The sequence below is a fragment of the Scophthalmus maximus genome, chromosome 16, assembly GCF_022379125.1.
Source record: "Scophthalmus maximus strain ysfricsl-2021 chromosome 16, ASM2237912v1, whole genome shotgun sequence".
NCBI classification, from domain to species: Eukaryota; Metazoa; Chordata; class Actinopteri; order Pleuronectiformes; family Scophthalmidae; genus Scophthalmus; species Scophthalmus maximus.
Genome location: NC_061530.1, coordinates 10,304,018 through 10,316,548, shown reverse-complemented (window position 1 = coordinate 10,316,548; position 12,531 = coordinate 10,304,018). Strand labels below are relative to the sequence as shown.

Sequence of the window (12,531 nt, the reverse complement as noted above, 5' to 3'; positions counted from 1 at the left end):
ATACACGCACACACACTGGCACAACTATGGCAAACTTAGGCCACAAAAGAACAGATAGAGGAGCACAGAATGTCTGCTGGGTGTGTGATTGATGGCTGTATGGCATGCTGCTGAAAAACTATAAATACAACCAAGACATGCTGACAATTAATGTGACAGGTTTTCCATTTTACAAAACCTCTAACCAGACACAATCTGTGACTCTCACACTGGTCAATTTGTTTCCCTTACATAAAAATAAACATCTGGTAGGTGATGACTTCATTTGTCTCCACTTCCAACCTTCTTTATGATTTGAAAGAGAAAAACACAGGAAATGCCATGTGACAGAAGTGGATCTGCAGTGAGGCCGGCTCTTCACTTACCCAGCCGACATCAAACGACTTGAGGACCCTTCAGTGAGGGCCAGTTTTGATTTTGAGTCGTGATGTTTAAAGAGGGCAAGATGGTGGAGGGAGGTAGTGTGATGTAAACCTTGTACTGTGAAGTGGCACATGGAATAAATACAATCCAAAATATTCTAGACATACTGTAGTATCTTATTGTTAACGTCATTCACATTTCCCACAGAATTAGACCATATCTGTAGTAGCAGCTGGAGCGGTTGTTGGGGGTGGGCTACGCAGCAAGCTCTCATGTGCACCCCAAATGACAGGTACGCAGAGAGGGCCTGCTAAGAACTTCATGCTCATGGGGGGAACGTGGACAGCTAAAGCAAAAAATGTTTTTTATGCCGAGTGTTACCTGCCTGCTGAGGATGGTTAACATGTTATGAATATGACTGATTATGATTTGAGAGAGAGAAAGAGAGAGAGAGAGAGAAAAAATGATGTCTATTTTTCAGTTCATAATGAAACTGTGGCGCAACAAATGAATGGGAAACACTGATAATTATGACATACTCAATTGTTACCTTAAATTTTAATTGTTTTCCAATTATCTTTATTAGATTATTAGATTTGTGGAAGGATTAACATAACAGAAGCTGGACACAGTCATGTAGACATTAGCTAATGGTAGATCTTATAATAAACAAAGGTCACATTATTATAGAAATAAACAGATTTTTTATTTTAAAAGATCTGGAAAGAAATAGCTTAGAGTAAATGTCAGTACATATCAAAAATCTAAATCAAGTTAATCTGGTGCCTGTTTATCTCATATATCCAACATATGAGATATATATATAATTCTTTTTAAAAATACTGTTGATGCTGGTGGGGAATTGGTGAATTGAATTGGTCAAAATACTGTTTGAGTGCTACTAAGTGCTAATTACCAAACAGTATTTTGCCATTCAGTCTCCATAAGTGATTATGGTAGGTTTTTAATATGTACGTTTTATAAATAGGTATGTGATTGACCATAACGTCACATAACGATGCTCTCTTTGTTCTCTTCTCCTGACACACTCTACAGGGATTGGATAAAAGCTCAAGGCTCCCAACCAGCTCCCTGTCTATGACTCACTAAAATGCAGTTCAGCCAGTGATCAAGCGGTGACGGGCCACAATCACAAACTGGGACTCCTGGCCTGCCCTTCTGGCCTCACCCTGCAGCTGGATGTGCAGCAGGGAGAATGAGTGTGGGCAGGATCAACCGCTACAGCATCGTGTCATCTGAGGAAGAGGGCCTTCGCCTCACTACCATGCATGGCATGAACGGCTTTGGCAATGGCAAGATCCACACACGCCGCAAGTGCCGCAACCGCTTCGTCAAAAAGAATGGCCAGTGCAATGTGCAGTTTTCCAATATGGACGAAAAGTCACAACGCTACATGGCTGATATCTTCACTACATGTGTTGATATTCGCTGGCGATGGATGTTGGTAGTCTTCACTCTTGTGTTTGTAGTCTCTTGGCTGGCCTTCGGCTTAGCCTTTTGGGTCATTGCTTTGTTGCATGGTGATCTGGATAATCCAGCTGGAGATGACAACTTTACTCCATGTGTCCTACAAGTCAATGGATTTGTGGCTGCCTTTCTATTCTCCATTGAAACACAGTCTACTATAGGTTATGGCTACCGCTGTGTGACTGAGGAGTGCCCAGTTGCTGTCTTCATGGTGGTCTTCCAGTCCATAGTGGGCTGCATCATTGACTGCTTCATGATTGGCGCCATCATGGCTAAGATGGCGAGACCTAAGAAGCGAGCACAAACTTTGTTGTTTAGCCACAATGCTATCATTGCCATGCGGGACGGAAAGCTGTGTCTAATGTGGAGGGTAGGGAATCTTCGTAAGAGTCACATTGTGGAGGCCCACGTCAGGGCACAGCTCATCAAACCTAGGATCACAGATGAGGGGGAATATATTCCTCTAGACCAGATAGACATTGATGTGGGCTTTGATAAAGGCTTGGACAGGATTTTCTTGGTTTCACCCATCACTATTCTCCATGAGATAGATGAAGAGAGCCCCCTTTTTGGGATCAGTAAACAGGACTTGGAGACAGCAGACTTTGAGATCGTTGTCATCTTGGAGGGCATGGTTGAAGCAACCGCCATGACCACGCAGGCTCGCAGCTCCTACTTGGCCTCAGAGGTCCTTTGGGGTCACCGGTTCGAGCCAGTCTTGTTTGAGGAGAAGAACGTGTACAAGGTGGATTACTCTCACTTTCACAAAACATACGAGGTACCGTCCACCCCCCGCTGCAGTGCCAAGGACATGGTGGAGAACAAGTTCCTTGTCCCCAGCTCAAACTCCTTCTGCTATGAAAATGAGCTGGCCTTCCTAAACCGTGATGATGAAGAGGAGGATGTAGGTGGTGGGAGCAGGGCACTGGCGAACCTCAGTCCAGACCGGAACAGTCGACATGAGTTTGAACGCTTACAGCCCCCCAGGGCGCTGGATCAAAGGTCATATCGTAGAGAGTCAGAAATATGACCTCTACCCACTGACCCAGGGTCAACTTTCAATAACTTTATCCAAGGGTAGTAATGCCGAACAATGCAAAGTGCCATACGAAGTGACTACTGTGAAAGATTGGAAAAGACATAGGACAACAATAAAAGGGACTTAACTGGAAGGAATGGGGGAAAACTAGAGTACACAGCTAAGAATTTGTGTTAAGGAATGTCTATAAAGGAAAAGGCCAGAGAAAGACCTTCCTTTATGGAATCTTGAATCTTTTTTCACATGGTCATTTTGCGTTAAGAGTGTTCAATGTGAGGTAACAAGAACTATTATGACAGAACCTTGTAATCAAATTTTAGGTGTAAATACGTTGCTTAGGTAAGTTATGTTTTGTGTGCTGTATCAGTTTCCAGAAACATCTCTTAAAAAGGTAGTCGCTATTTCAACTTATAACAGTGTTGCAAGGCTTCTCTTTAGAGTTCCTTGCATTGCTGTAATTACTGGACCTGCGTTCAGTGACACATTGAAAATGATGCACTGCAGCATTCAGATGCAATGAGCCATGATAAAACATCTGACAGTGAGCCACTGAAAACAACATAATTCAACACCTTTATTTTGACATTGGTCTGATCACAAAATCTAACTACTTAGGGAAAATAGCACTATGAAGAAGAACATAAAGGAATATATTGAACAGAAATACACCTCTAAAGAGAATAATTATTTATATAATCTCTAAATGCCTCATATTTTAATCTTCTATCAAAATATAACAAGCCACCAACATCATGATTTTGTTGCACGGAACTACAAACATTGCAAGAAGTCAGGTAGACCACACTAAAGTACAAACAGTGGAAAAGCAACTATAATGAACATTTTATATGTTCACAAAATTTTATTTTTTGCAAGATTCCAGTTCCAATATTCAGGTCTGAACTGATCAATTGAATAATAAATGAATAATTGCGATTTGTATTTTGTAACCCTTCTAAGAAATGCACTTTAAAGTTTACCTTTACTTTTACAACTTGCAAATTAACAAACAAACTTTAACTAAAACCCATATGTTGGCAGTCATTAACAAGTTTTCTTCCATGCCATATGGAAATTCAGACTGTAACAAACTGGCCTACATTGATCACACTTGTGTGTGTTTTTGCTCTATTTAAAAATGAGACTATGCATTTTGTTAACTGTATCAGGGAAGAGAAATCCTATTGAGTTCTTTGTGAGAGGAAATCATTTAATGACATTGCTTTAGTCCAGGGGTTGGAAACCTTTTTCCAGTCAAGGACCACTTAAATCTTTTTAACATCATTCTAGGGCCATAAGATACTTACTAAAAATATTGAAACACCTAAATAACACTAATCTCTTAAATACAATAGCATTAACTGCTTCACTTTGGCGAGGCATCTGATGGCAGATGGTAGTGACGATGATGATGCTATGAGCTGGTTTTCCAGGTTTGGGTCAGTCAGTCTTCATGGGGGGACTTTTCAAAAATCAGTTTGGAAAGGAACTCCTCACAGTAGTTGATTGTCGGAAACAGAGATGCAAACTGCAGTGCATGTCTCCCAAGAATGAGAAAATACTCAGGACCTTCAAACATGAGCTTTGATGCACAAAATAATTGGGTTGCAAGTTGTCAGGCACATCGGCTGGTTCCATATTAAACAGCTTAACAAATATGTTCATTTCTGTTTGTTTACTTTTCATGTAGTGAAACCAAATGCCTACTGGCGTTTCGCAAACTCACCAGCATATTCAGATGTCATAGCAGGCTTTTGTTCTTGCAGAGTGGGAAAATGAACAGTGTTTGTACACAATGCATAATTGTGCTTTGTCTTGTGCGAGCAGCTCTGCAGCAGCAACAAGGCTCCTTCATCAAATTCCCCTCCTGAATGAGGTTTCAGCTTTTTAGCTATAAGGTCATAGCAAAACTTGACTGTGTAACATAGTCTCTGTCAGAATGTGGTCTTGTGAAATTTTGCTTGTTGGCCACCCAAACTCCATTGAAAATCGTTAACATTACTCAAGCATGTTTAAACTTGCAACTCTCCCAGTTTAGCTACATGTTTCCAGCTGTAATGGCACCTGGGACTGGCCCTTTATATCACTGTAAGCAAGTCCCTGTAAATAAACAATTTTTTTTATTCATATATTTTGGAAAATGCAACATACAGTCGCCACAATGATACATAGTAGGGGTGTGTGTGTTTCAGCCATCGTGACTGCAACCTGACAGGCATACAACCAGAAGGGACCACCAAAAAGGACATGTTAGTCTACAAATGTTTGTCTAATGGGCCGTATACATCAAGGACGCCGAAGGTCCCCCACCCCTGCTTTAGTCAATGCGAAATGTCAACAAAAATAGATTAAAAAAAAATTGCATTACCTCAAGTATGTGAGTATCATTAGGGCAACTGTGTCTACCACACTTTGTATTATGGTTATAAGGCAAAAATTGTCCAAACATATTTGCCACTTACAGTTGGAGGTATTGATACCAACAGAGACAATGTCTTTTTAGGCTTGACAGGACAAAATATTATTCAATCATTATATAACAAAGGTTACCTTTAATGGGTAAAATGAATGTGAAAGATTAAGTTTGGCAAAAAAGCTGTTATTGCTGTGCAAACATATACATGAGCAAAACCACAACAAATAAAAATTAGCATCCCCCTTTTTACTTAGTAACATCGATTCCTCTGGCATTTACAAATATCACAAACTGTAGACAGCTAAATGCATTTTAGCAATATGCTAATACGGTGACTTGAAACACTGGACCAAGGTCTGAATGGAAGCAATAAACACTGGAGCACACCTTTCAGAATAATTTCAAAGAACATGTTGTTAATTATTCACTTAATACACTGAACATGCGTATTTAGAATTTTAATTCACAGATAACAAGTGAAAAGAATGATGTAATGAGAATGACACTATGTTTCTTGTTTTTATTGTACCTGTTCGCATGATTTTTTTTGTGTGCAGATGTTCAACTCAGATTTGATACCAAAGTAATGGAGCGCAGCTGAGACTAATGTTCTGAATGTTTATGTCCCAAACCTTCTAAAACTGTTCGGACTGATCTTGAAGAATGCGTAATCATATTCTACAAAGGTCTTCTCCAGTTGGCAAATTATCTTTTATCGATTTACATAATGAAATGAATTAATTAAAGCAAAAATCTAAACTTAGCAACAAAAGAATTCACATTTAGTTGCAGATTTCATATTATTTGCTCTCACTGTATACAGTAGTTTAAGAGACAAAATTATGACGCATGACAACTTTTTTCCTTTGGCACGAACATCCACATTTTACAGTGATCCTCTATTCATGATGCCTAGTGAAAATGTATCATTCAAACCTAAACATGTTTATGTTGTGTCACAAGATACTATTTATCTTAAGTCCAGTTTTACTTCACTAAAACATGGCAGTCCCGCTGAAACAATTTTAGTTAACTTTCACACATAAAAGATTACATATGTGTAAACATAGTAACCAGCAGGATATGTTGAAAAACAACGATATGAAAACAAAGAGGAGAATCATGAAGTGGTTGTTATGTTGGTCACAATGACTAATATTTTCAATAAAGTAATTTAACTTTAGTGGTATGCTTGACTCTATGATATTTCTCGCTAATATGTTTTTAGAAAATAGTAGGATGTGGTAAAATATAAAAAGCATTTTATGGCTAATAAGTAAAGCGTTCTTTACCCAAACCTATACATTTATTATGCTCATTGCCTTCTGGGAAGGTTATATACACTGACGTGTGAAGCCTCTGCGCCTGCTCACAAAATTACAGTGTTATAAAAAAGTGAAGCGTAAACAGCTTCTATGCTGCATCACTGAATTGCATAGTTCAAAAAATTTCTACTGAATACATTTTTTTCAGAGATGGTTTTAGATTTTATGTTGCCCACATGAAAGAACATAGAAACATTGGATGAATAGGTTTATAGTGTAAAAAGCGCAGCTACATTATAAAAAATTAAGATGGGGAGCAGCCAGGCTGAACAAACCTGCTTATTTTTATACAAAGTTCTTTTTGATAGAATATAGAAATCAATATTTATCTGTTTTTATTAGAGTAATACAATGAAATTACAATTGAGGCATCATTTGATTTTTGTCCTAGTTTTTGAAGTTTTTATTTCTTTTTTTTCCTTCAGCACATGATTTAACAGGTATTTCTCTTAAAGGGATGATTGGAAAAACCTTTGACCTCTGTAGAAGTCTTCCTATGTCCAGCGAAATGTGTACTGGGCTTTTGAGTTTAATTCATCATCATTTAAATTATTCAATTAAACACTAATTGTGGGGGAGAAAAAGGGTTTTATCTCTTTTGTTTGCTCTCTTTTTGTGCTTTGTCCACAAGTCTGGGCTGTGTTGAACATGTTAGATCCAATACAAACCACAGACATCCTCAAGCTTGACTAATCAATGGGTGAAGTGGTAGCTGAGGTACATACATCACCATGAAGGTTGGTTCGAGATGAGAGATCAGGATTTGCGTCACACAGATGACTCCCTGGTCTTTGGCCAATTATTCAAGAAGGCTCATCAATTAATCACTGTGACACACAAACAACCAGCAGGGCCACAGGCCTTTTGGCCCTGCTGAACTAAGCAAGAGGCCTGCAGCTGACTTAATCAGATCAATGGAGTAACAACACATGAGCGATCATTATTACTCTACTACTTCAGAATTGAGGAAATGTTCATGTTTTTAAGTGTTAGATTTCACTGTGGGCCTTTTTCCAAACATCAAATGTCTTCTTGAAATGTCACTGTAATAACAGATCAGGTGTAAGTAAACACATAATAAGATAATTCATTATCTGAATTGCACTGATCTGCTCCAGTTTTAGGTTTCTGTTATTAATTGGTAAGGTTATTGGTAATCTGTATTAGCAATCTGTATTTGAAATAAGCGTCTTTGAGCATTTAGAAAAGCTCTATATAAATTTGATGTAGTATTATTATTATTATTATTATTATTATTATTTGTCAAATGTGAAAGCCTATAGCTAGGAACTGCACACTGTGTCCTCTTTTAGGTTTAAGGTATTGCACTGATCAGCAGAGCCCAACCAACACTGGATGTAAACGTGTATATTTGAAAACAATATGATGCCATCAATGAGTAAAGAGCTATAAGAGTTATGCGAGTACCGGAGCTTGCGACGCAGCCATCAGCACCACTGAACAAACTTTTGGACCGGTGATGAATAATCGCCACACTTTGCACAGGATCTGTGGTCATCAGCTGTTTCTAAATAATTCAGGTTGGGGTGATTTAAGTCACTCACAGTAAGTGACAGATTGAGGATTAACATGCTGGCCACTGCCTGTGCTGAGCTCAGGCGTTGGGTCTCAGTACGAACCAACACCGGGATCATAGAGGCTATGCTGGAAGCTTTTGCCAAGTTTGATTATGTAATATGGCCGGGGAAGCTTGTCTGGCTTTGTGTGGCTTGGTACCGTACACACAGAGTAGAAGTGAGGCTTTCAGAATTAGTGGCAGACAGTGTTAATGAGTGCCTAATGCATGAAAGCATTATAGATTTTGCATCAGTGTAACAGGGGTTGTGGAACTCAGAATTTGACTTGACTCTGTAAATGAGCCATCTTCTGATAACTGTGATGTCAAATTGGTGTACTGTGATAGTAAGATTAGACGCCCAGAGGCGCTGGATAATTGAGGGCATGTCATGATAAACTGCCCAACAAGATAGAGGGTTGCTGTAATCCTAAACACATGCCATACAGAGGGGATGAATATACGGTCTATTGGGATGGTTTGACTGACTTACTTCCTTAAATAGTTCTCAGCATGTACATTCCCATGATATTCTCTTGTTAACTATTAAAAACCAGAAAATGGTACATTTCAATAATGGTTTGTTACCAGTTGTTTGTATCTATAGAGCTATGAACGCCACTGGTGCACAGCTTCTCTCTTCACATTCGCAGCTCCTGCAAATAAACCTATTAATTGCCATATGGAGGCTGTTGCCATGTAACCCGCTGGTCAAAAAAAAAGAGAGCGAGTGCAGCTGGGGAACAAACCAGACACAACCTCAACCACCAATGGTAATTATGGATACTATAATTTGATTACAGACAGACAGGCAGAGACAAAGAGACTGGCCGAGACAGATAGCGATGACTTTTCCCTGTGTCTTCATATTTTGTTGAAATTACACCACAGTTAAGTTGACACCCAGGATCCCATGGGAATGCCCCTTGTGTGATTCCCAGGGAACATTTGATTAAGCCAGCTGGGGCCTGGATTCAAATGTTTGCTCACATGATATAAAACGAAAATTGTTACACCTACATGTGTCTACTTATGCAGGCTGTAAAAGATGCGAAAGGATGCATGGAAGTGGCCTCTGACGGGCTTTCTGCCAGCCAGCCCATATAGACGAGTTCTAATTAATGCTGGAAGAAACTCCCTGTAGCCTGGACTTGTGATAACAATGAAGTGAGGGGAAATCATGTTGAAGGGGGCTATATTAAGCTCCTCAGTGTCAAGCCACATGTGGCTCTGTGACACGTTCACCAGTAAAAGTACTCAGTGTTAGTTCCTGTGATCGTATCGCTCAATCAAAGACACTTACTGGAGATATGAGGTCCGTGTTATTATTCACTACGCCTTTTCTGCCTTGAGAATATCCACTACAAAGTATTTTACACACATGCATATATTAGCTATTGTGTTACAAATGGACAATATTGTGGGAACTTGAGTCAAATTCGATTTAAATGAAATTTAAAAAAAAAAATCCTGTCTATCTATTTATCTAGCTAGCTATATGAAAAGTGAAATATATTTATAGATCACCAGATCTAGATATGTATAACAATTTCAATTGTAATTAAATTTTCCTGACAGAATCCAGATTTAACAGTGAAATAAACAGTGAACAATATATAGTACTGTATTAGATCAGTGATAGGTATAGAATATATATTTGGCATCAATGAAATGGGTAATAAAGGCACATGAAAAAATAAACGCATAAAGGTATTCTATAAATGGATACTGACTATGTGTTTTTAAAGAGAATCTTCACAAACGAATGTTCACCATCATAGGCTTGAATTAGAAAAACTAAAAAACTAAAGCTGATCTGACAGAAAATTACAAAATGATCCTTCTGTGGTCCTCAAAGAGTGATGGGAAATCATCCAATGACTGACTCATGTTTTGTCGAGACCTGATAGCCCTGTCCTACTATCCATACGCTTCGTCTTGTGTAATAAGCCAAGAGCCCACTGATGTTTCCCCATCCCATTAAGGGATGGACACAGTGTGATTGACAGCTAGTACCATCCAATAAGTGATTGTTAAAATATTGTTTGTTCATCTCTATGAATTTAATAATCAGCAGCTCCACTGTGGATCAAGTCTGCAAGACTGGAATTCTAACCTGTGATAGTGGAGGTGTGCAGCATTAAACATGATGACATGATAAGCATCTTATCTCCTCAGTTGTAGTGGATGCATTTTGTCTATCCTGATTCATGAAGTAACATGAATGGAAAACCTGAGGGGACATGAGAAGGGCCACTTGTTTCGTGGCTCTCAACCCTTGGTAATAACCTGTGTGTGCCCAACGGCCTCAGTGTGTTTTACAAGAAGAGAGAAAGAAAGAGGAGAAATCGAAGTTGTGCTGCTGTAACATCTACACAGTTCTACAACAGATCTGAGGCACGATCTATAAAATATTTGTTCCATTATATTAGTTCAGAGATTTTGAGTATCCTCTTCTGCCTCTGTGTAAATGATATGGTGTATTTCATATATTAGTTACCAATTTCCCCAGATGGATTTGATGCATGGTTTACACAAAAATACAATCTATACAATCCACATTGTTCCAGTGTTATTTGCTAAGGTTTGAAGATAACAGCGGTTTTCACCCTGGTACAATGGAGCTCAGGGGTATTTTACAGAGCCTAAATGCCTATTAAATTACAACGGAGAAAAAGATAAACATTTCCTTCATACTAATAACCATGATATCGTCAGAAGATGTTATGAACAGTGTCTTCCTTCTGGACAAAGGTAGACTGTGTTAAACTTGTGTGTATTAAAAAAAAGTAAGTTTCAATTAAAGCATTCACACTGAGGTAATTTTAGAGGACTTGAAGTAACAGAAACCGAATGATGGTGAGCTCCATTGTACTGGGACAAGTCAAAAGCGTCAAATTCAAGCAAATCAAACAGTCGCACACAAGAAAAATGAGAGTCAGCAGAACCGCGTCTGTCCCAGCAGCAGTGAAGTCCTGAGAACAGACACAGAGCTGCGACAACAGTCTCTCTGGTATCCCCAGACTCAAATCTGTCAGCACCCTTATGTAATACAGCTCTCAGTGGAAAGCAACAGGGAAAGGATCCTTCTGTCCAATTACCCCTCCACACACACACACACACACACACACACACACACACACACGCACACACACGCACGCACGCACACGCACACACACGCACACACACACGCACGCACGCACACGCAGGCTTTCCAAACCCAACCTACCTATATGCCAGGGTGCGTGGATCATCTCTGGCTGGCTGGCATCGCTCTGTCCCAGGACACAGACCTCTCGTCTCAACGTCTCCAGTGTCAGGCAGAAAGAGGGTCTTTGTTCAATACAGGGCCGAGCTCACGAGGGTAGTCGGGTGGTTTTGATATTGTATCCCTTTCAACATGTTGAAGCACTGAGTGCAAAAGTGGAAATGAGAAAGTTAGGAACAAATCTGCGGACCATGCTTTGGAGTTGATGTTTTTAAATCATAAACACTGTCAGTACTGCTTTAAACTGACTGAGGTGTGTGGGGGCTTCTGTTGTGAATGACTTAGTTTTTATACTTATACTACTGTTTTTACAACAGGATTATGTGCTTTTTTATTTTACATTTATTGTGTTTATAATACAATGCTTATGTATGACTTTATTTTCGATGCAATGCTGTTTCTTCTATTTCTAATATCTAATCTCTGCTGTAACATGGCAAATTTCCCCAATTGAGGGTCTAATAAAGGATTAGATTTAACATTTTAAACTCCCAGTAAAGGAATTAACCCAAAAACTCTGCATTGGACTTACACTGACATTATAATCTGTTTCTAATTGATTGATTGGTATACCATAAACACTATTATGTCATTTATTTTCAACCTCGAAGGTGCAACATGATTGACAAAACAGAGTCTGTTGAATAACAGTCAGAACTGACACACGCACAATAAACTGCAGCGAGGCAGTGAATCACACAATTGAATGGGATAGTTACATAAGACAACACAGAATATCACTGTTGCCACTAAAACGACAAATAAATAAATAACTTTCAAGACAATCCTCTACTTTAGAACATTGTTGTTTACAGTGGGTGAGCCAGCGTTAATTGATGCTAAATGTCAGCTGAGCTCGGCAAGTTCCAGACTTGACAGCAAATATCTTTTACGCATTTCTCCAGCTAATGTTTCATGTTAAGATTTAAAACACTGGGATCAATGCAGAATAAATTGTATCTCACCTTGCTCCTCGACTTTTCTTGAGCGGTCGCGCTCTGATTTAAAAGGTTTGTAAAGTGCGACATCTTGTGACACCAGTGCGTCATCGTCACC

General features: G+C 39.1%; 1 protein-coding gene and 1 long non-coding RNA gene across 3 annotated transcripts in view; one reads left to right on the top strand and one right to left on the bottom strand.

Annotated features, from left to right (window-relative positions):
* The window catches only part of LOC118288056, a 33,014-nt gene extending 20,483 nt beyond the window's left edge, over positions 1–12,531 (bottom strand). For both annotated transcript variants that reach the window (XR_004785792.2, XR_004785791.1), the window contains exons 1-2: positions 12,441–12,531; positions 11,437–11,618 (exon numbers count right to left, since the gene is read on the bottom strand). This is a non-coding gene — a long non-coding RNA (uncharacterized LOC118288056). The remainder of the gene's footprint in view (positions 1–11,436; positions 11,619–12,440) is intronic.
* kcnj12a (potassium inwardly rectifying channel subfamily J member 12a) lies at positions 1,274–7,159 on the top strand. The gene has a single exon (XM_047327867.1). It carries the CDS (start codon positions 1,580–1,582, stop codon positions 2,879–2,881), a length of 1,302 nt encoding a protein of 433 aa, XP_047183823.1. The 5' UTR covers positions 1,274–1,579; the 3' UTR covers positions 2,882–7,159.